The sequence below is a fragment of the Spermophilus citellus genome, assembly GCF_964194105.1.
Source record: "Spermophilus citellus genome assembly, chromosome: 2".
NCBI lineage: Eukaryota > Metazoa > Chordata > Mammalia > Rodentia > Sciuridae > Spermophilus > Spermophilus citellus.
In genome coordinates, this window is record NC_138183.1 from 31189638 (window position 1) to 31213047 (window position 23410).

General features: G+C 36.3%; 1 protein-coding gene across 2 annotated transcripts in view; it reads left to right on the forward strand.

Annotated features, from left to right (window-relative positions):
• Positions 1-23410, forward strand: part of GRIN3A (glutamate ionotropic receptor NMDA type subunit 3A) — a gene marked incomplete at its 5' end in the record, with an annotated part of 175024 nt that overhangs the window by 34817 nt on the left and 116797 nt on the right. For both annotated transcript variants that reach the window (XM_081281130.1, XM_081281131.1), the window contains one exon: positions 9741-10345. In XM_081281130.1, coding sequence (XP_081137256.1) covers positions 9741-10345 — 605 coding nt within the window. The remainder of the gene's footprint in view (positions 1-9740; positions 10346-23410) is intronic.

The window sequence follows — 23410 nt, forward strand, 5'->3', positions numbered from 1 at the left end:
AGTTAACACTATTCTTCTGTCACAGTGCAAAAATGGAAAATCTGAAGTTTGTCAGAAGAGCCTTGATTTCAAATCCTTGGCCTTCTCAATGCTGTTAAAGTCAATCCATTTTTTCTTATAGAATGGACCTTGATATATTTTATTCTTTGAGGTAAAATTATAACATGTTAATCATACTTTTTTTTTCGACTCAAAGCTTATTAAATGGGATTGAAAGAGATTAATGAAAGTAGGCCCACTGGAATAACCAACAGAGATAGTAGATACCTGACACTGGCAAGAAAATATGTTCTCTAAAGAGAATCAAGAGCCCCAGCATTGCCACAAGCTCAACTTCACTTGGTTCGGTGAAGTTAGAAACCAGCTGCCTTTGTAGCCCTGAGAACATCATGGTTCTGCTGCCAGGCCCTGTGACTGGTGCTGACATCAGAACACTACTGTCTTCAGGAAAGGATCCGAATGCCAGTCCAAGGAGGAGTGCTGTTATGAACATCAGTAATAACAAGGAAAATATTTACCCAGAACTCACTACATGTCAGGCAAATGAGAAAGCATCCCTAACTTTGCTGTTCTGTCTTTCAGCCTCCTATTCTCTTCCCACTTATCTATGGTCCCTGGACTCCCACTTGCAGACTCAGTCTTACTTGAGTGACCAGGAATAGTCTAAATCGTAGGTAGGAAAGCTGCGAAGATATTTGCCTCATGATCTAAAACTCAAATACCAACTCATTATTCACTTTAGACTGGCTCAGACTTCGGGCCTTGTTTCTTATCCATCTCCTCAGTTCCTGTCCTAGCACAGACAATATTATCCCCTCGATTTTTAAGATCCTGAAAAAAAAAGAGACTTTATTGATCTTATTCACTACTGTCATCTTAGCAATAAGTAGCACGAAATAGGTTATTAAAACTTATTAAATAAGCTTCAATGTACCACCACTCTAGCTGGCCCCTACACATTGGTCCTCTTGTATAAGGTTCCTGATCTCATCAGGAGTGTCATCATCACCATGGTTACAAAGCACCACTTTCTGGGGATGTACTATATGCTGTACTATATGAGGGGAAAAAAAGGGCCTTCTTTGTATACATGATGTTATTTAATTTTCATGAACCTTATTAGGCAGATAATATCATTTTTATTGCACAAAGGAGAAAATGAAAGCTAAATGATTTTCACAAAGTCTCACACACACAACCATAATTCAAACAGAATCTGAGTAATTCCAAAGGCAGCCCTATGTTCTCTCTTCTAGACTCTCCTGGAAATTTCAGTGAATTTCTGAACCTCAAGCCAAGGTTTTGAATCTTATTGCTTACTCACAATCTTTCCTGATGTCAAATGCCCACATTTCCAAAGTCATCCTGTTCCTGTGTTACCCATCCCTGTGTTGGGACATCTTGTTTAAACTGATTGCTTATCTTCTGTAGCCACACCCTCCTAGTCAAAGCCCTTCCCCAGTATGCTTTTAGGCCCCAGTAGTTGCTTCAGGGTAGGGCACATCGTATAAAAGAAGACCCAAAAAAATGAGTCATAGCCAAAGGCTTTCAAGATTACCAAGAGATAGATTTGAGAAACAAAGTATAACCATACAGAGCAAAAAGCAGAAGTGGAGTAGAATATAGATAGACAGGTCCACTATCAATCATTCGGTGGAATTAGAATGGGAAAAAATCTATGATCAAGAGCCCAGCGTAGGAGGCTTGAGTGAGTGGTAAAAACCACCTACTAATGCCCCTAACATTCCTTTCTGAAAATCAGCCTGGGGCTCAGAAGGGTTGAGTTCATTCAAAGTTCATAGTATGCATGCTTCTGCTATTTCTTCTGCCCCAAAACTTGTGTGTCTGTATTGATGTCCTGGAATATAATGGACTTTCAGCACATGTTCTGTGGGATGAAAGAATCAGACAGTTATCTTTGAAGACAACAGTGTTCGAAAGCCAGCACTTCCCCCTAAATGGTACAGGGCTACTCTACCAGTGTCTGCTCTATTCCAAGAGTGAGCCACATTCTAGGTCCCCACACTTCTCAGCCCTTCCCACACTGCTCCAGTGAAACAGGCAACTCTCAGTGGACCAATAATATTATGCCAACTGCATCATGTATTCATAACCCTGCCTTCAGCAGCATTCGTTGTATTATACAACTTTAATATGCACTGCTGTATACATCAGATACTCAAACATCTTGATGCATATGTCTCCTAAAATCTGACATCTCTATACATACTGAAAAATTTAAGTGCTCTTTTCCAAATTTATTCTACAAGACACAAAACTGATGTTATTAATTATGCAATCATCTTTCCTTTTAAAAAAATTATCGTCAATGAAGAAATGCAAGTTTCAGCATTTTGCAGAAGTTGCTACATGTAGGAGGATGAGTAAGAGAAATGGCCAGGAGGCCATATGCATCCTGGATAGCAGATGGAGCCTCGAGTGACAGAGTATGTCATTGTAACAAATACTGTGACGCATCTTAAAATGACTTCATTTCATGAGCTTTTAGAAGTGTTTGCATATAATTGGAGCTGTAAATATTAAATCCACAATGCCAGGGGTCTGCTTCCCATGGTCATGTCAAGCGAAGGGGACAGTACAGGGAAATGGTCAGCAGCACAGGCTTTCAAGACCAACTTCTTGGTTTAAATCCAGGCTCTATTCCTTAGTAATTATGCCACCTTGAGAAAATTCCTCCCTCTTTCTGAGCCCCAGTTTTGTCATCTGTTAAAGAAGGCTAATCAGTGTAGTCACCTCATGAGAACACTGTGAAGATGAAATAAGGCAATGTGCATAATATAATTGAGACGTCGGGAGGCATTAGTTCTTTTTATAATTATTATTAGATTACAATTTCTGGGCAAGAACTATGCCTTCTGTTTGCCTAAATCTTTAATGCAACCATAAAAACAATTAATTTATTTAAAAGCCTGGTTTTCTAAAGGAATAAGCTTTAATTTTCAGAAGAAAAAAAAAAGGCCTTCTATATCACATAGGTCAAATGAGGTGTGAGATAATGAGAAACGAAACCTCCTGTGGCCTCCTGACTGACAAGAAGCTATGCCAGGGTGTAAAGCCTGTTCCGAGCCCTCTAATGTGTTTATTCTGCAGCCTCCCCGTGGAAGGAGGCACTTTCATCTCTGTTAAGAGCAGTGGAAATATTAGGCTCAATTGAGCTTTCCGGGCTTTGCCCTACCTCATTTGGGTCTGCTGGTCCAGGAAGGAGCTGAGAGAATTTCATCTTTTCTCCACTCTTAAAGTAAACCAGCTTTGTTACCTCATTTCTTCTGTCAGGGTATATCCCAAAGCTCTCTGGCAAGCTCTTTCTTGAAGCCAATTCTGATTTTGAAACTTTCACTGCCCCCAGAAAAGAGCTGAATCTGTCTCTCTGGGAGAACAAAGAGTGATGGGGAAATCTCCAGAAGTGGATGCCCAAAACTCCTTAATTGGTGAAGCAGTACTGGAACTTATTACCAAAGAAAGTAGAGTTGGTAGGGGTGGGGAGACTGTACTGTGGAGTTAATATTTCCCAAATAAATAGCCTCTCCCAGCATGAGATAGAGCTTCTATTTTCCTGCTAAGAAGTTGATGTAATTGATATTTGTAAAAGCAATCAATTGCTGAGACCATTGCTTGCAAATAGATGAGACAAAGAAGAAAGAGCAATAGCAAAGAAAAAGACCATATTGCAGTCACTTTAGCAAGTACTTCCAACACAATGACTAATTCTACCAGTAAACTGCAACTGTTACCACTTACGGGGCCTCATTCTATACCAGACACTTTGTGAGTATGTGTGTATTATCACATTTTCATATTTAATTCGAATAAGGAATTATAGGTAGGAAGTGGTATTGTCTTCATTTTAGAGATGAGGAAAGCCTGACTTGACCCCAAAATGCTAAATGACTTGCAGATGGCCACATGGCTCATAAAGTATGGAGACCTCATTTATGCACAGATCTCCCTGACTCTTAAGTCCTAACCACTGCTTCTCAGAAGAAACAAGAAAAGGTCAACTAACCAAAGAAGGCAGTGGCCCCACGAGCAAGGACAACTTGAGACCTAAATGAGAACATTGTAGATGCTACTAAAGAAAACAATGCAAAATCAAACAGAGGGAATATAGGAATAGGTGGTGGATACAATTGTTTATCTAGGACTAGAAAAATAATAGTCAAAGAAGAATGGATGGTCCCAAGGAGACGTTTAGTTGAACGATTAACTTTTAATTAGATGTTTATGTTTTACAGTAAATCATTGTATGTATTTACCTAGATAGTGATGAATGTTTTCAAATTCTTTCTTAATGTCCCAATTAGTGCTTGTACAGCACTAATACCTACATCTGCCCATCCCTAATAAACTATTCCTCGGATGTTTTTCTTCCCCTTTCCATCTTGTCCTATCCTATTAGTTTCACTTATAGTAATTTCTATTATTTATAATTATATGAAATGCTTATTTGTCTACTTACTTATATGTTATCATTACTTATAGACAACCAAAAATATCTTACAGTGGACCTGGCTTACTTTAGGGGAGGTTAAAATTACTTTTCTGGGCTGAAGGAGAATTTAATAAAAGATTTTATTACCTTTTTGACTAATAAATTTTCTTTATATTTTATAAACCTAACTCTTTGTCTACTAACTTGCTACTAATGTTCTCATTTTTTGTGTTATTTTTGGTTTATGATAGGTGTTTAATGCCAGAATAACATTAGATTAACTTTAGTATATTGCTCTTTACCATTGTGATTTCTAAGACATATTTTATGTCTAAGACATATTTGATCTTTTTTTATTGGTGCATATTAATGATACAGAATGGTGAGTTTCATTAATGATTTGATGTTTTACCTTTAGCTCTTATTTGTTTTTAATACATGATAGAATTAGTAATTAATAATTTTATTTTGATAAATAATCTATTTTCTCAACTTTTAATCTCATATTTCCTTCATATTTCTTTATGATTCTTCATGTATAATATATTAATTTACTATATTAATTTGAGGTTCTTCTTTACATGCATTAGCATTTGTTCTATTTATTTCCCTGTTAATCCTTTTGGTAGTAATTCAGTGTTTTAATTATTATTGCTGTATAGCAATTACATTTCTTTTTTTAAATATTGATTTTTTTAGTTGTAGTTGGACACAACACTTTCATTTTATTTATTTTTATGTGATTCTGAGGATCGAACCCAGGGCCTCGCACGTGCTAGGTGAGTGCTCTACTGCTGAGCCACAACCCCAGCCCAACAATTACATTTTCTAATGTGTTTTCATATTCTTTAAGGAAAGACCCTTCTATTATTTTTCTCTTTCCAATTTTTCTTAATTTGGCCCTATAGCACTTTCTTAGTTTTTGTCCCAGATTTAGACAAAAGTTATACTTTCAAATTTGAATTTCAGTGTTATAAGCTTTCATATCTTTGTGCATGTGTGACTTTATCATTTCATGTGGAGAGATAGAAGACAATGAATTTGAGGCCGCTAAGCAAATAATATATCACTAGATGCTTCTAAACTATTACTTAATAAATATTTATTTGAAGAATTGTGTCCCTTAAGTCTGTAAAATGATTAACTTCAACATCTGGAATTTCTCAGTAGAATTGTTTGTGGGTAGAGCATGATTACACGGATTAATCATTATCCATTGAGGGGAGGGAGAAGGGGTCTTTAATTCAATCTCATGCTGCTTTCTTATGCCAGATGCATTTATTTCTCTGTGTAGCTCTAACTGTTCAATATAATTAGTTAATTTCACTTTCTCTGTAGAAAAGTATTACAGTCCCATTGTTGCTCCCATGAAAACTTGTTCCTCACACAAAAGCCATTCAGTAACTGGTGGGGGCATTAGTTAGACAGGCTACTACAGATTAGGGAATTCTTTCCTATAGATTTCAGATATTATCTTACAGAATTCTAAGCTGTAGAGTTGGCAGAGGCTAGAGATCAGATAAATTGAAAACACATCCCCAGAGGTTCACTAATAGTCACAAAGCTGTTAGGTCAGATACAAAGGTTAAAAGTAAATGACTATTTTTCTAAAGAGCTTAAGATAGCCCTAGACAATGTTAGTTCTAAACATGGAACATATCATCTCTCCACAACCATGATGTGCTACTCAGCTGAAGCTAGTCTGCAATGTCTTGAGTGTAGTTGTGGCTTCTTCAGAGAAATTCAGCTGCATATAAGCAAATAAAAAGCTCAGCAGAAGCAGTAGTAAACACAATGCAAAAATAGTTTCTGAAAATCTGCAGGGAAGAGCTGAGTTTTGAAAGTTGAATAAGAATATAGGCAAATCCATTTCTAGATAGAAAGATAGTATAATCAAATTTGTGTGGGCATGACAATGCTTCCCCCATTCAAGAAAAACAAATTGTCCAATATGATCTGAGTCGGTGTGCATTGCAGGAGTGGAAAATTAATTATTCTCTATATATTTCATTATTCTTAGTTGGGACAATCTCTATAACAAAAGGCAGATTAACAAGAGAAAAAACAACAGAAATTTAACAACACATGTATCTCATGGGAGATACCCAGGGAAGTGAGTAAATCTTTAAAAGATGGCTTTAAGTTTGTGTTTAAATACCATCTTTAGCTGAGATGATAGAAGGTGGCTAAGGAGATAGCCAGGTAATAGGAAAATATCCAAGAAAAGCACAATAAATATGAGTAAGCATCACTATATAGATTTATGCTACCTTCTCTATTGACTCATCCTTCTCTTCCTGCTACAGAAAAGGAGAACTTTCATAAATGAAGGTTTCCTTCATAGATGTAAATTTCCCCATGTAGAAGCTAACTTTTGCTCTGCTCTCAGAGCTTCTCCTCTTGTCTGCAGGTTTGTTTTTTTTTTTTCAAAATAATCTTTACACTAAAGGGACGTGCTTTGGAGTGGCATATTCTGCTCTTCTACAGCACACATGCAATGTTGGAAACAGAGCTAGTAATGAGGTAGGGATGACCCCTTATGCCATACTACTGATTGTGAAATTTATCCAGTGGGTAATTCAGAGGTTGCAGTACTAGAAAATGATATGGTCTTATGTGCGTTTTAGAAAATAAAACAAAACTGGCCACAAACTAGGGAGCTGAAGCCAAGAAAATAGTTGGGAATAATTTGTTCCTGCCAGCTAAATGTGGAGCTTGCCTTCCATTGTTCTCTTGTGTTGGAAGAGAATTAAAGAAAAGGAAGAGGGAAAAGGAGAAAGCTAAAAGAGAACAGAAAGAACTCCCTGGAGCAAGTTATATGCATCAAAAGGAGGAAAGAGGAAGTGAAACTTCCATTCCTCTCACCTCCAGATCTTCTCTGGCATCTTGGCCTGGAGACCAGGAGCTACGTGGTGAATACTGACTCCTGAGTATTGATATCATCCCCTCTTTTGCTTCTGACATTTGATTTTGTCACTAAGTCCTTTTCAATTTGAAAAACCTTTCTCATTGCCCTCCCTGCCATCACCAGCAGGAGTTTCCAGTTTAACCACTTGCCGCAGTCTTGGCTGGGCACAGAATCACGAGCCACCACACAGCTTTGTAGATTCAAACAGCAATCTTTATTCCCGAACTCACACCGGCCTCCACACACGTTCTGGGGCAATCCCAGTTCTCCTCTGCCCAATTCACCTACTCCACGAGGCTTTTTTCCCAAAATGCTCTCTGAATCTCACGAGAGCTCAACGGGAGCTCAGGCAGCAGGAACGCCCTATTTCCAGCAGCAATAATCCTCAACATCGAACTTCCCTAAAACCCAAGGTCTTAAACTGGGAACGCCCTAAACCCAAGGACCGGGATACTATACTTCCTCAAACTGCAGGATACACCCTAATCCTGGATCCACCCTCGTCCTTGAGTAGGGTCATCTTTCTCAAACACACATGCAAGGTCACAGCAAATTTAACATGGGGTACGCTGGCAAGGAAATCGATGCGTCATTCCTACTTGGTAATGGCCCTCAGCAACCACTCAGCACCTAATCAATATTCTGGAAGCCTTTCTTCTCCCTTCTTGTTAAATCTCCCATAGATCACCCTCACCAAACTGTTTTTACCATCAGGAGCCTTGCTCAAAGGTTTATTTTAGGCTGCTGTGATGACACAGGACTGCAATCCCAGAGACTTCAGTGGGAAGTTGAGGAGTTTGAGGCAGGAGAACAGCAAATATTAAGGTCAGATTCAGCAACTTAGAACTTTCCTCAAAAGAAATTAGACTGGCAATGAAACTCCATGGTAAAGAGCCCCTGAGTTCAATCCAAGTACCAAAAAAAAAAAAAAAAAGTTGAATTTGTGGGGACAAAAGTCAGATTTTCAGAATATACTTAAAACCCCTATCCTACCTACCCTCATGAATGCTCTCATTTTCTGCCTGTGATCATACTTTTCCTCTTGTAAACACCCTCAGCATCCCTTCCTTCATTATACCCAAGTCAAAATCTTTCAGTGATCAAAGTTCAACTCAAATTCTTTTCTTTTTTTTTCCTCTTTTTTTTTTTTTTTTTTGCAGTGTAGGAATTGAACCTCATCTGTGCTAGGCAGGTGCTCTACCCTAAGCTACAACCCTAGCTCTGTTTCTTGCTACACATTGTTTTTTTTTTTTGGGGGGGGGGATGGCAGGTAGGGGAGTCCATGCCACTTTCATTTTATACAAGGGCTTAAAATTTAACTGAGAAAACCCTATTCATTTGTTGAACATGTATTATTGACCCAAATGTTTGGTAAGGTCTCACAAATATTCTAATAACTCCCAATTCGAACATACTTAGTTCAACTTCACCAATATTTATTCTACAATATGTACAAGGCATTGTTATAAACATTCTCAGACTGCCATTGTTAAAGGATAAATGTGTCAAATGTCTGCTCTTGGGAAGAATAGTTCACATATTTATTAATACTGGAAGACCATTTATACTTCATCCATATGATTAATAATTTGTGACTTTTCAAACCAGATACTCTTCCCCCATTGAATTGATGAGTTCTATAAATAGAAGGAATCATGATGGAAGCTACATCAATGTGTTTAATTGCACACATTTTACATTTCATGTCAAGAATCCAGGCTTAGTAGATACAGAAATATAATCAAGCCTTCAACATCATACTTGATCGTGAAACACATATTGATCTTGAAACACTATTGCTAATAACTCCATATATATTAGAAGTGCTTCACTCAAGGGTCTAGAAATTTAGGGAACTATGGTCCATTCATCTTCCCTACTTCCTTATGTAAGAACTTATGCTGTGTTAAGATTTCTTTGGGAAAAAGGGGGAGAAGAAGAAGAAGAAGAAAAGGTTTTTCTATTAGTTTTTAAAGAAAGTAAAAGTAATTTCTTTAATTATTTCACCTGAAACCTTAACAAATGAGTTATTAGCAGAAATCTAAGAAATAGGATGCATAAAGGTAACTGCCTATAAGGATGATGAGCCTTATAAAAATCAAAGACCAAATGCTTGGTGTGCCACCTCTTGCATTTAGGCCAAGAACCATCTATCCTCTGGTGTTCCTAGCAAAAAAATGTCAGGAAATAAGGTGTTAGGAATCAATGTCTCCCTCCAATAGAAAGCATATTTTCCAAAAGTATGGGAATTTTATCACAGAAGTATCTGAATACCATAGGGAAAAATAAAGAATTTAGCCTCATAGGAAAGCAGAAAGTACCCAGTGTTACAGTCTTTGGCCAATGCTTTCTAATTCTTCTTTTTCATATCTTTAAATACAGAATCCCCTTCACCTACAACTGAGTTTAGAAAATTCATTAAGTTCTGATGCTGATGTCACTGTCTCAATCCTGACCATGAACAACTGGTACAATTTTAGCTTGTTGCTGTGCCAGGAAGACTGGAACATCACTGACTTCCTCCTCCTCACCCAGAACAATTCCAAGTTCCACCTCGGGTCTATCATCAACATCACGGCTAACCTCTCCTCCACCAAGGACCTCTTGAGCTTCCTGCAGGTCCAACTCGAGAGCGTTAAGAACAGCACCCCCACCATGGTGATGTTTGGCTGTGACATGGAGAGTATCCGGCAGATATTTGAAATTACCACCCAGTTCGGGGTAACACCCCTTGAGCTTCATTGGGTGCTGGGAGATTCCCAGAATGTGGAGGAACTGAGGACAGAAGGTCTACCCTTAGGGCTCATTGCTCATGGAAAAACTACACAGTCAGTGTTTGAGCACTACGTGCAAGATGCCATGGAACTGGTCGCAAGAGCAGTAGCCACTGCCACCATGATCCAGCCAGAACTTGCTCTCCTTCCCAGCACGATGAACTGCATGGAAGTGAAAACTACAAATCTCACTTCAGGACAATATTTATCAAGGTAGGATTCAAGGGCCATGAGAGGAAGTAAAATTTTCCTATCTGTCCCCTATGATTCTGAGTAGCCTTAAACTCTAGTAATATTTCAGAAAGTGCTTCTAGTTACATAAGGTTAGTATCTTCATTTATCAGCTGTAATTTTATGTACCCAATGTGACAGCGAGTACTCCGTCTTGCTTTTAGACCTTGGCTTAACCCCTTACTCACCATTGGTTTGGGCAAGTTATTTAAAACCTCTGAACATTAGTTTTCTAACTAGCTGGATAGAGAATAATAACGACACCCTTATTAACATTAAAGTACCTTAATTAACATTAAAAGTACCTAACACCATATGGACTCATGGTAACTAAATAAAAATATTTCTTTCCTGCTTATTCTTTTTCATATAGATATGCTTAAAAAAATCTTTCTAAATATATAAAGACGACAAAATTACTCAAGCAGGAAATCTACTTTTCTCTCTTGATACTTAGAACAGTTATAAAGATTAAAGACAGAATCTAGAGTTAGACTGAGTTTGAATTTTAGCTCTGTGACTTACTACTTCCATTACCTAATCAAGTTACTCAACTTTGCTCAGTCTTAGTTTCTTATGTTTTGTATCAATTTATGGATAAAATGGATATAGCACTGGATCCTGTGACCCATGGAATTGGAATATATTATAGATAAATGGACTCATAGATAGATAGGAAGATAGATCTATGAATTCCATGGGAGTATTTTTTTTTATTTTTAGCAATTATTATTTAGTATTTGGAACATAAATAATTACACATACATATATTCAAATTAGGCACCTTTCTGCTTAGTACCTCAAACTGATTCCAAAGCTAGAATGAAACAGCTTATTTAAAATAAAGAGTAACCTGTCATATGGAAATGATTTTCATAATACCTGGGAAAAGAAGATATTTTGTAGGGGCCTAGATTTTCTTCTGATAAAGGATGACCTATGGTCAGAGATGCCAAGTCAGAGAATTATTGGTATTCCAGAGTTGAGAGCTCACCTGTAGTCTAGGCCCTGCTTTTAGGCAGTCCTCTTAGAACAATGACAGTTGACAATACAAAGAAACACAAGACAACCTCTTAGTGTCTTGCCTTTAAAGAATAAAATTTCAGGGAGGGGCCTCAGAATTTTACATTTGTGGATTGGGTACTACCATATTCAAGGCAATATGCTAAATGCCAAATATAAGACTAAGCAAAATCTACAAACTCCTTTCAGAATGTTGTTGATAAAATATAAAATAATTCAGACTTTTATTTCTTAAAAATATGTTAATGATAAAATTAGATGTTCTATCATCATCAGAACTTTCCATTTCTCGATATTACCTTTGAGTCTCCATAAGATTAAAGTCTATGCCTATTCTATTTTACAATTGCTGTCCAGTTTAATCTACTCTCTATAGATAACTGAAGCTCAGGATTTTATCTAAGAAAAGAAACATTCCCCTTCACAGAAAACATATAAGCAAAGCTTTGATTTATAATTTCAAACAGGCATTATTTTGGAAAGAGAATCACAAACAACAGACAAGAAAAACCACTAGTGAAAGCTACATTAAGTTGTTTACCATCTTTCTGTCCTCATGTAAAATGAAGAACACAAGAAAAATGATTCTGTGTGGATCCTAAACAAAGAATATTTGTTGACTTAGGTTGCATATATCTTAGGGATTCATTTTATCAAGATCAACCAATATATCTGGTTCCCCAAGATGTAGTTTATATCAAAATGACGTGCCTCTTTCCACAAGGATCCCCTGCACTTTGAAAGTACATGATGGCACTTACTCTACTCTGTCACCATTATTTGTCTCTGTGTCTTACTTCTGAATTAGAATATAAATTCTATTAAGTGGAGACAGTATGATTCAGCCCAATCCAAAACCTAGCATGCAGCAGGCACTTAATAGATATTTATTTGACAAAGGAAGAAGGAAAGGAAACTTACTATTATATGCGTATCCTAAATTTTCTGTTGCTGTAGAAGAAAATGGATAGTTGGTAGAAAAATATCTAAATTATAAACACTTTTTTTCTTACATAGATACTACTGTCTGGTTATCTTTTTTCCCTTTTCTTTCTTTCTTTCTTTCTTTCTTCTTTCTTTTTTTTAATTTTTGTATGTGTGTGGAATGTTAAGTTAGTGGATTATCTCTAACCTCATCATGACTATTTCCACATTTTTATTCCACAAATTTTGAAAACTGTGAAAGAAGAGTGTGAAGTTTGGAACCCAGCAGCAATTCACAACGTATTAGGGTCAGTGACAATATTTTCATCCCCATAGATGTGTTTGAGAAATGAACTCAAAGAACTTCAGAAACTGTGCCTGGGACTTCTTAAACTCCCTGAGGAATGCAGTCAAAGAGAAACTTTCAAAGTGTTCAGGAAAGGGTCAAAAGGGAAGTGGGTGAAACCCTGGAAGGAGTCTTTATAATGAATAACTTAAAATCTGCCTTAAGCCATGAAACATCTGTGGATCTTTCATCATCCTTATTTATTTGGTTTAATTCAATCTTTTAGAAAGTTAGTTATTCTCAGTCCATAAGTCACATCTGCATATAGTAATTTTCTTAATTGTTACTAAATTTTGTGAGGCTGACCCCACTACCTCACTGCATAATAAAAACCGGGAGGATAATGAGCCATGTCAGAGTTATGCAAGCTTTCATTTCTCACACAGTCATTTTCAGTTTGGGCTGACAGTATTGTTAACATTTTAAAATGTTAACAGAATCACCAAAAACATGGCATTTTCAGTATAGACTTTTAGACTAGAAAAATCATTTCTAATGGCAGAGTACATAGACATAATTACAGGTATAAAAGATTTTATTCTTCCCAGTTCCCTGCATGCCAGAGTAAATGTCCATCATAACTAAATGTACAAACACTGTTTGGGGACCCAGTTTATTGTGTGATATTTAATAATTTCTTTACAGGTTGCTTTACTAAATGTTAATTATTTGGAGCCAGTATAGCTGGCACATTATTCTGATAATTCTTCCATAAATACACATGTCAGGATGCATCTGTCCAACCAATGACCATTTGTTGAACTAAGGAGAAGTCAATAAAGACTCAAATCTTGCCATTTTTGGAGTTGACAGTCTAACACATGAGGTTTAAAAGTAAGCAAGAGTTATAAACAATGGGATGTGTGATTTTTAAGAATAGAGATGTGGCCAGGCATGGTGGCACACTCTTGACTCCAGTGAATCAAGAGGCCGAGGTAGAGGATCCCAAGTTTGAGGCCAGCCATAGAAACTTAGCAAGACCCTGTCTCAAAATAAAAAATTAAAACGGCTGGAATGTAGCTGCATGATTAAGCACCCCTGGATTCAATCTTCAGTACCAAAATAAAAATAAAAATTTGTTCAGAAACACAGAGAAAGAAATAACTAACTCTTCTTAGACATTTGGTGATGGACTTTGATTTTTCAGGTTTGGAGCAAATGGACAGGCATGGAAAATGTCATATGCAGATTTTTCAAGACGAGAAAAGGAAATTTAGTACTGTTGGAGCATTAATTGCATATGAAGAGGATTTGAGATGATTCTGGAAAAGTAATTAATTTGACAGCATAGCACTCGGGTTTTTTATGCTACACAAAAGCGTTTGCATCATAAGCACAGTGGACATCAGCGGAATGGCAGAACATTAGCCATGACACATTTATAAAATTATAGTCTTGTAACAAATTAACTAAATAAAATGAGAGAGTATAAAAGTCTTGAAAATAAATTTTAAAACCATTAGGATACAAAATTATTTTTATTTCACAAAATTAATTTCAGCCTTGCCCACATTTCCCTCCTTCCTGTACCATGAACACTAAACTTACAAAAATGAACAAAAGTTTGAGGATTTACCTGCTGTTCCTAGGAATAAGATTTGTACCTGCTGATCTGAAGGCCCTGGTTGCTAATGAATCCATTGTTCTTGGAGAAAGACCTTCATGGGTTACTCATAGTCAGGTCAAGGGCACTTACCCTTTAAATTTCTAAGAGTATAGACCCCAGTAAATACCCCTTATCCTTGGCCTGAAAAAGTCCCTGACCATTTGCCTAAGTAATTATAATTCTGATAGTTATTTGAGCTTCTAAGAGGGATGTGAAATCCTGACTTTCTTCTTCAAACAGCTTCTGAACTTCATTTCTGTATCCTGCAAGAGTTCTATGAAGCAGGAAATAATTAATTCATTTATTCATTCAAACATTTATTGAAATTTGCTAATATTAAGTAGAAAAAAAACCCTCAACTGGAGACACAAAGAGTAAAAAATAGAGAGTTCTTCTCTCAAGAAGCTGACAATCCCTTGCGTCTATTCTCACACCAGCAAAGGATAGACCCACCTAATTATCTATACTTTTACCCATTTTCTTGACCTGGATATTTGATTATCATTATTTATTGAGCCAATACCCATTATATTTGTGATTATTCTCTGGAACTAGCTGGCATTTCTGGTCCCCCTTTCAGTTGACCTTGAAGCTAGATCCAACCTGTTAAAATCTTTTTTCCCTACAAATTATGTTCATCTTGATGTTTACATGGTCAAGCAATACAGAGACTAATTGGCCTTTCCTTAACAGCAAATCCTTTAATTATTGATTCTGCACATATTATTAAGAACCTATTAATGGGCTGGAGTTATAGCTCAGTAGTGGAGTGCTTGCCTTGCACATGTAGGGTACTGGGTTCGATCCTCAGCACCACATGAAAATAAATAAAGTTATTGTGTCCGTCTACAACTAAAATTACAAAAAAAGAGTGAAGTTATAATTATAAATTATATTATAATAATTATATAATTATAATTATATAATTATATAATTATATTATATTATAATTATATATAAATTATAATTATAATTATATATAATTTATATAATTATAAATTATAATTATATTCTGTGTTCTTGTAAATATATTAAAATAGATTCTACTATCATGTATAACTAAAAATAACAAATAAAAATTTTTAAAAAGAACCTATTATGTGCCAGGTATGTTGAGATACTAGAAAAGTTTCAGAAAAAAAATACCAAAACAAATATCCATTCAAAAAAACCCAAGGTATAAACTAATGATGTTCCACAATTTATTCCTGGATATCAGAAGAATTCCAGTAACACTTGAGACTGCATGGTATAATTTTAATTTTGTGTATCCCTATCTAACAATCACTATAACATAGCAGCATTGTGATGCTAGCAAAGTTATTTAAATTCTATAAACGTTAATTTTCTCAACTACAAGGATTCCTATCTCAAAAACTTAAATGTGTATGCCTAAGGTCACTTAGCTAGTACCTTGATTAAAACCAGCTTACCGAAATCCATGTTCTGGACTCTTGGAATTAACATAAATCTACCTTAACTGGGATCCAATTACTTTGTAATTTATATTCTTTCTTCCAAAAGCAATATAAAATCTGAGGTATAATTTCCTTAGTATTAGATTCTTGTCCTAAAGATATCTGCCAAATCCAAACAGTTAGCCTATTGGTTTCAACATGTATTTATTTATTTTTATTCGTTGTTCAAAACATTACAAAGCTCTTGACATATCATATTTCATACATTAGATTCAAGTGGGTTATGAACTCCCATTTTTACCCCAAATACAGATTGCAGAATCACATTGGTTACACATCCACATTTTTACATAATAACATATTAGTAACTGTTGTATTCTGCTACCTTTCCTATCCTCTACTATCCCCCCTCCCCTCCCCTCCTATCTTCTCTCTCTACCCCATCTACTGTAAATCATTTCTCTCCTTGTTTATTTTCCCATTCCCCTCACAACCTCTTATATGTAATTTTGTATAACAATGAGGGTCTCCTTCCATTTCCATGCAATTTCCCTTTTCTCTCCCTTTCCCTCCCACCTCATGTCTCTGTTTAATGTTAATCTTTTCCTCCTGCTCTTCTTCCCTGCTCTATTTTTAGTTGCTCTCATTATATCAAAGAAGACATTTGGCATTTGTTTTTTAGGGATTGGCTAGCTTCACTTAGCATAATCTGCTCTAGTACCATCCATTTCCCTGCAAATTCCATGATTTTGTCATTTTTTAGTGCTGCGTAATACTCCATGGTGTATAAATGCCATATTTTTTTATCCATTCATCTATTGAAGGGCATCTGGGTTGGTTCCACAGTCTAGCTATTGTGAGTTATGCTGCTATGAACATCAATGTGGCAGTATCCCTGTAGTAGGCTCTTTTAAGGTCTTCAGGGAATAGTCCGAGAAGGGCAAAAGCTGGTTCCATTCCCAGCTTTCCCAGGAATCTCCACACTGCTTTCCAAATTGGCCGCACCAATTTGCAGTCCCACCAGCAATGTACAAGAGTACCCTTTTCCCCACATCCTTGCCAGCACTTGTTGTTGTTTGACTTCATAATGGCTGCCAATCTTACTGGAGTGAGATGGTATCTTAGGGTGGTTTTAATTTGCATTTCTCTGACTGCTAGAGATGGTGAGCATTTTTCCATGTACTTGTTGATTGATTGTATGTCCTCCTCTGAGAAGTGTCTGTTCAGGTCCTTGGCCCATTTGTTGATTGGGTTATTTGTTATCTTATTGTCTAATTTTTTGAGTTCTTTGTATACTCTGGATATTAGGGCTCTATCTGAAGTGTGAGGAGTAAAAATTTGTTCCCAGGATGTAGGCTCCCTATTTACCTCTCTTATTGTTTCTCTTGCTGAGAAAAAACTTTTTAGTTTAAGTAAGTCCCATTTGTTGATTCTTGTTATTAACTCTTGGGCTATGGGCGACCTATTAAGGAATTTGGGTCCCGACCCCACAGTATGTAGATCGTAGCCAACTTTTTCTTCTATCAGACGCAGAGTCTCTGATTTGATATCAAGCTCCTTGATCCATTTTGAGTTAACTTTTGTGCATGGCGAGAGGAGGGGATTCAGTTTCATTTTGTTGCATATGGATTTCCAGTTTTCCCAACACCATTTGTTGAAGATGCTATCCTTCCTTCATTGCATGCTTTTAGCCCATTTATCAAATATAAGATAGTTGTAACTTTGTGGATTAGTCTCTGTGTCCTCTATTCTGTACCATTGGTCCACCGGCCTGTTTTGGTACCAGTACCATGCTGTTTTTGTTACTGTTGCTCTATAATATAGTTTGAAATCTGGTATCACTATACCGCCTGATTCACACTTCCTGCTTAGAATTGCTTTTGCTATTCTGGGTCTTTTATTTTTCCATATGAATTTCATGATTGCTTTATCTATTTCTACAAGAAATGCCGTTGGGATTTTGATTGGCATTGCATTAAACCTATAGAGAACTTTTGGTAATATCGCCATTTTGATGATGTTAGTTCTGCCTATCCATGAACAGGGTATATTTTTCCATCTTCTAAGATCTTCTTCTACTTCTCTCTTTAGGGTTCTGTAGTTTTCATTGTATAAATCTTTCACCTCTTTTGTTAGGTTGATTCCCAAGTATTTTATTTTATTTTTTTTGAGGATATTGTGAATGGAGTGGTTTTCCTCATTTCCATTTCAGAAGTTTTGTCGCTGATATACAGAAATGCCTTTGCTTTATGCGTGTTGATTTTATATCCTGCCACTTTGCTGAATTCATTTATTAATTCTAGTAGTTTTTTTGTAGACCCTTTTGGGTCTTCTAGGTATAGAATCATGTCTTCCACAAATAGTGATAATTTAAGTTCTTCTTTTCCTATTTTTATGCCTTTAATTTCTTTCATCTGTCTAATTGCTCTGGCTAGTGTTTAGAGAACTATGTTGAATAGAAGTGGTGAGAGAGGGCATCCCTGTCTTGTTCCAGATTTTAGAGGGAATGCCTTCAATTTTTCTCCATTCAGAATGATGCTAGCCTGAGGCTTAGCATAGATAGCTTTTACAATGTTGAGGTAAGTTCCTGTTATCCCTAGTTTTTCTAATGTTTTGAACATAAAGGGATGCTGTACTTTGTCGAATGCTTTTTCTGCGTCTATTGAGATGATCATATGGCTCTTATCTTTAAGTCTCTTGATGTGGTGAATAACATTTATTGATTTCCGTATGTTGAACCATCCTTGCATCCCAGGGATGAATCCTACTTGATCATGGTGCACAATTTTTTTGATGTGTTTTTGTATCTGATTCGCCAGAATTTTATTGAGGATTTTTGCATCTAGGTTCATTAGAGATATTGGTCTGTAGTTTTCTTTCTTTGAGGTGTCTTTGTCTGATTTCGGAATCAGGGTGATGTTGGCCTCATAGAAGGAATTTGGTAAAAGAAGTTCCATTGAGTGTGGAAGCCAGAGGTCAGATGCTGCTTAACATTGGCTCCCTGCAGCCCTGTGGCAAAATGCATTGCTGAAAGTGACCTACCACATCCAGCTTCACTCCTAGGTTAACTAACTCAGCCAGAGCTGCCAAGGAATTAAAACTTCTGGAAAACACCTCTCATGATCTCAGGGAGCAATGTGTAAGACCTGCCTTTCCAGATACTTCCATCAGGATTCCCTGTCACTGGACTAACTAACTGAAATCCTTTGAATTTTTTCCCCATTCTGGTCATTTTGGTCATAAAAAGAGTTAAGTCTAAATTTTTCACTAAATCATGGGGACTTAAGAAGGAACAGTGGAAAATATGTGTTCCTTCATGACTATTTTGATAAGTACAGCTCAAATGAATTTAATCCAGGTTTCCAGCAGGCTTTAAACTGGCATTTTTCCATTTTAGGAAACTCCCAAGTTTTTATTTGCCTGAGAAGAAATCATATTCTTTGTCAACTTTTTGACTTTATTTGCATGTTGTAAAATTTGGAAATATGCCCCCCAAAAGTGTAAAGTTATAGAGGGTAATGTTGTAACTTTACTCTGAATTCCAGATCAATGTCTCAGGGCCACCTCAATCTCCATGCCCTATAAACTTTCAGAGGGATGTTTCACTGGCAAATTCTGTACAATGTTTCATTGCCAGGGGTATCCTAAGAGAATACGGGGGAAATCAGTGCCTGGGCTAGCACCAGGTCCAAGTAAAAAAAGAGACAGAATCGGTTATTACACATAATGACCAGAAATGGTTTAAGGGTAAGCACGGACCATAAATATGGAGAAGAGTCAGGGCCACAAGGAGAAAATCAATGACTGGGAATATGGAACAGAGGTAACTGTTGTGTACCATAAGGAAAAAGAAAACACAGGGGAACAGTGTCATTTACAACACATGGAAGCAGAAAAAGAGAGTACCAAATTCATGTTTGATTTCTTGATACAGACACATCCCAACACACACCAATAATAACACAGCCCCAAGCATGTATTACATTATGACCTAATCATTATTTGGGGGGAAAAATTCAAAAATGTAAGAAGCTCTTCTTCCACTACACAGTTTTACTTGTAAGTAACTGCATTTCTTAGATATTGGCAAAACATAGACCCAAGTGATTCATATATATGTACATATACTTAATATATTAGTAAATTGCTATTACCCATTAACTGATAGAAATCCACTTTTTAAAAAATAGGCCTTGTATATTGTTTGAGAAGATAACATAATAAGTGATTACAGCGTATAAGACCCTCTGCTCAGGATTGAAATTTAGTGGTTTTACATTCCTGCTAAATTCCTTATCAGAGAGGCTTCCCATTGAGCTAATTTCTATTTTTAAAACTATCCATTATTCAGGAGGAAAATGTATTAGAATCTTAATGCTTCAAACAACCTACAAATTGCAAATGCAAATGCTTCCTGGCTGATTGAGCCTCATTCTTTTGGAAAGTGATGAACTCCTAAGGAGATACATGTCTGATTTGAGCAGAAGACATGTATTTAATTGCAAAGTCAGGTACTGTGTTATGCCCAGGATTCAGATGACTTGGTGTGATTGGTGCTTAGATGAACACGGAAGTCTCTTTTAGCCTAGCAGCCTGTTGTGGTATGGTGCAGAGTAATGGGAATAGGATAGGGGTGTTCATTCCTGACAGAAACTCTAAAGATATGGCTCTAGGGATGTGTAGTCTGTCAAAGTCCATGCCTTCGAGGATCTCAGTCTAAAAAGTCAGAGCTGAGGTTAATCAACTGCCAAATACTTGCACTTCAGGCTGCTAAGGAAGATTAGGATGTTCAAAGAGTCATTTTACATGTAGTTCAAGAAATCATCTACATCTAATGCTGCATTTGGAGAGTGGTCCTGTGTGAGAAGAATAGAGTCAATCAAGAGTTGGAATATATTAGTAGGGTAATAGATAATCTCTGTGGCTTAGATGGTTAAATTCATATTGTCATATACCATAAGGATATGTCAGATACCACAAGGGTCTCCTTCTGTGAAACAAGCCACCAAGTGAGAGGTAAACTAATAACCATGGCATATAGACAATGATCCTCCAGGGCTGGAAGAAAAAGGGGTGGGATGACAAAAGCAGACACTGGAAAATAAATAAATGAAGGGAAGTAACATAGATGCATTCCAGAGAGTAGGGAGAGAGAAACTAGTGTGGCAACTAAGGAGAAAAAGTCCATTCAAGTAGAAATTCAAGTGGGAATGGTCAAGAGTTGATACAGATAAGCTCTTTTGTCCACAGGACAGAATGCTGCATGGAGTCCACCAAAATATTAGACAGAGGGAGAGGGATGGAGGAAAGGAAGAAACTCAGTACAATAAGACAAAGAATATTTAATGAGATAACTGTAGATTCACCCTCATACCGGAAGCCATTAAAAATACTGGAAGGAAGAAAAAGAATTACAAGCTTGAGAAAGAGACATGAAATGAGAATGTAGGGAGTAGAAGAGTTCAGGGACAATCTCTGATATATGAAGGAATATCACACACATGGATTAAAATACAAACAGAAAAATATAAATAGCTAGTAATTAGACAATGGGAGGTCTGTGTAGACTGTGAAATAATCAGAATTGGGCATAAGATTTCTAAAAGACTATCCAAGCAGAATAATTTGGAGCTCCTGGTAAAAAAAAAAAAAAAGGAGAAATGTGTGTGTAAGTGTGAGCTTATGAGAAATGCAAAGGTGCAGATTGGAGTATGTGAGTTTTTTATTGGAAGATTCAAGGCAGATATGAGTCATCAGAAGAAAGGATAGGATTTCTAAATGTCCATGGGTCTCTTCCCAAGTCTCCTCCAGTCCCAGAAAAATAGGAAACCTTCAGAACATTTCTTTGTGTCATTACAAAAGGCCTTTACTGAGATGGGTTTTGTAATCAAGAGTTGATGTATCTGGAGCCATTAAAAAAGGAACAAGATGCAAATATTTAGAGTCAGTGTGTAGGAGCCAGTAAAACTGACAACTGAACCCAGTAAACTAACAAGAATTATATGGTGCTGTAGGGGTTAGGAGGAGTTTGAGAGAATGTCAATGGTAAAAATACTGTCAAAGGTTTCTAATCAGGCAAAGGCAAAAAACAAAATTAAGTTCTCACAGGCAAGAAAAAAAAATGATAAAGCATTATGGAGGATGAAGCCAATCTCTCACTCCTCAGGGGGAAAATATTAAATATGATGAGATGATCATGGGAAAAGAAATTCAGATCATTTTTCAAGATACAAAAGAATGAGGATACAGATTTTTTTTTTAATGATACCAAGAAATTTCCCAGAGGGAAAAATAAATTTCAGGGCTTTACAGAGAAAATAGATATTCACATGTACAGATATGATTAATGGAAGGCAACATTAGGGGGAAAGCAGAGATAATAGGGCAATTTCAAAGAAACAGAACACAAGCGAGAGAAAATGATATACAAAGAAGTTGATGTGTGAAAAAAATCAAAGTAAAAATAAATGTATGACCTGTAAACACTTAGGATATGAAAAGGGCACAGGAGGATGTCCATGCCTTTAAACAACACAAGAGTCCATTAATACGTTGCCAAATGAAGATTAGAAACAACTGGACTATTACAGAACCATTTCAAAAGCAGGAAAAAATACTGATTTATAATAAATAAAACCTAAGACTAGTGAAACTTTATATGCTGAATAAGAAGAAATATCAGGGGAAACAGTTCTGCAAGTCTTTAAGAGAGCAGCATTTTTAGTGGGAGATTTTTTAAAATCTGGCTCTAGTAAATTGTAGAGCAAGTTAAGAAAAAGTAAAGCATGAATAATATAAATTATTCATGCACATTAAGTAAACAATAAAAATCAAGTGAAACATGAATAATGTAATTGATCAGAAAAATTAAGATAAACACTGCAGTTAACGTTGCATAGAGAATGTATATACTCACATCAGTAAGTGCATGGAATACTTACCAAAAACGCCAGTAGCACGCAAAACAGGCTGTAGCCAGGTGCGATGGCACACACCTGTAATCCCAGAGGCTAGGAAGCCTGAGGCAGGAGGATGGCAAGTTCAAAGCCAGCCTCAGCAATGGAGAGGTAGGTGCTCAGCAACTCAGTGAGACCCTGTCTCTGAATAAAATACAAAATAGGGCTGGGGATGTGACTGTGGTTGAGTACTTCTGAGTTCAATCTCTGGAACCAAAAAAAGAAAAAAAAGAGTACACTTTTATAATGGAAAGTACAAAAAACTAAAGCTCAAACCATTTCAGTAATACAATTATTAGCTATTTAGAAAACAAAAGATTAACATACTAAAATCATTTACATCTGAACAAAGCAATAATCATGGTTAAACTGATAGATTTCAATAATTAAATTCTAAAAAGGAAACAGTAAACATGGGAAATAGGAAGAAAGAAACTTGAGGGTTAACACATAAGATAAAAGACATATTATAAAACATCAAGATAATGAAATCAAATAAATCCAAGGGCTGCTTTTAAAAAATATTTAAATCTCTTTAAGCCTCATTAAAAAGCAAATTGCTAATAACAGGGTGAGTATAGCATATGAAAATGGGTTTTTCTATTATAATAAAACAATACATATAGTGAATTTGGAAATGTCAGCAAAGTGTGTGACTTTCTACTAAAACACAAAATGCTAAAATTGACAAGTAGAAAATTTGAGTAGACCAAAAAAATTAACTAATACAGATATGATCAAAATGTTTACCACCACACAAAGATCACACACAAC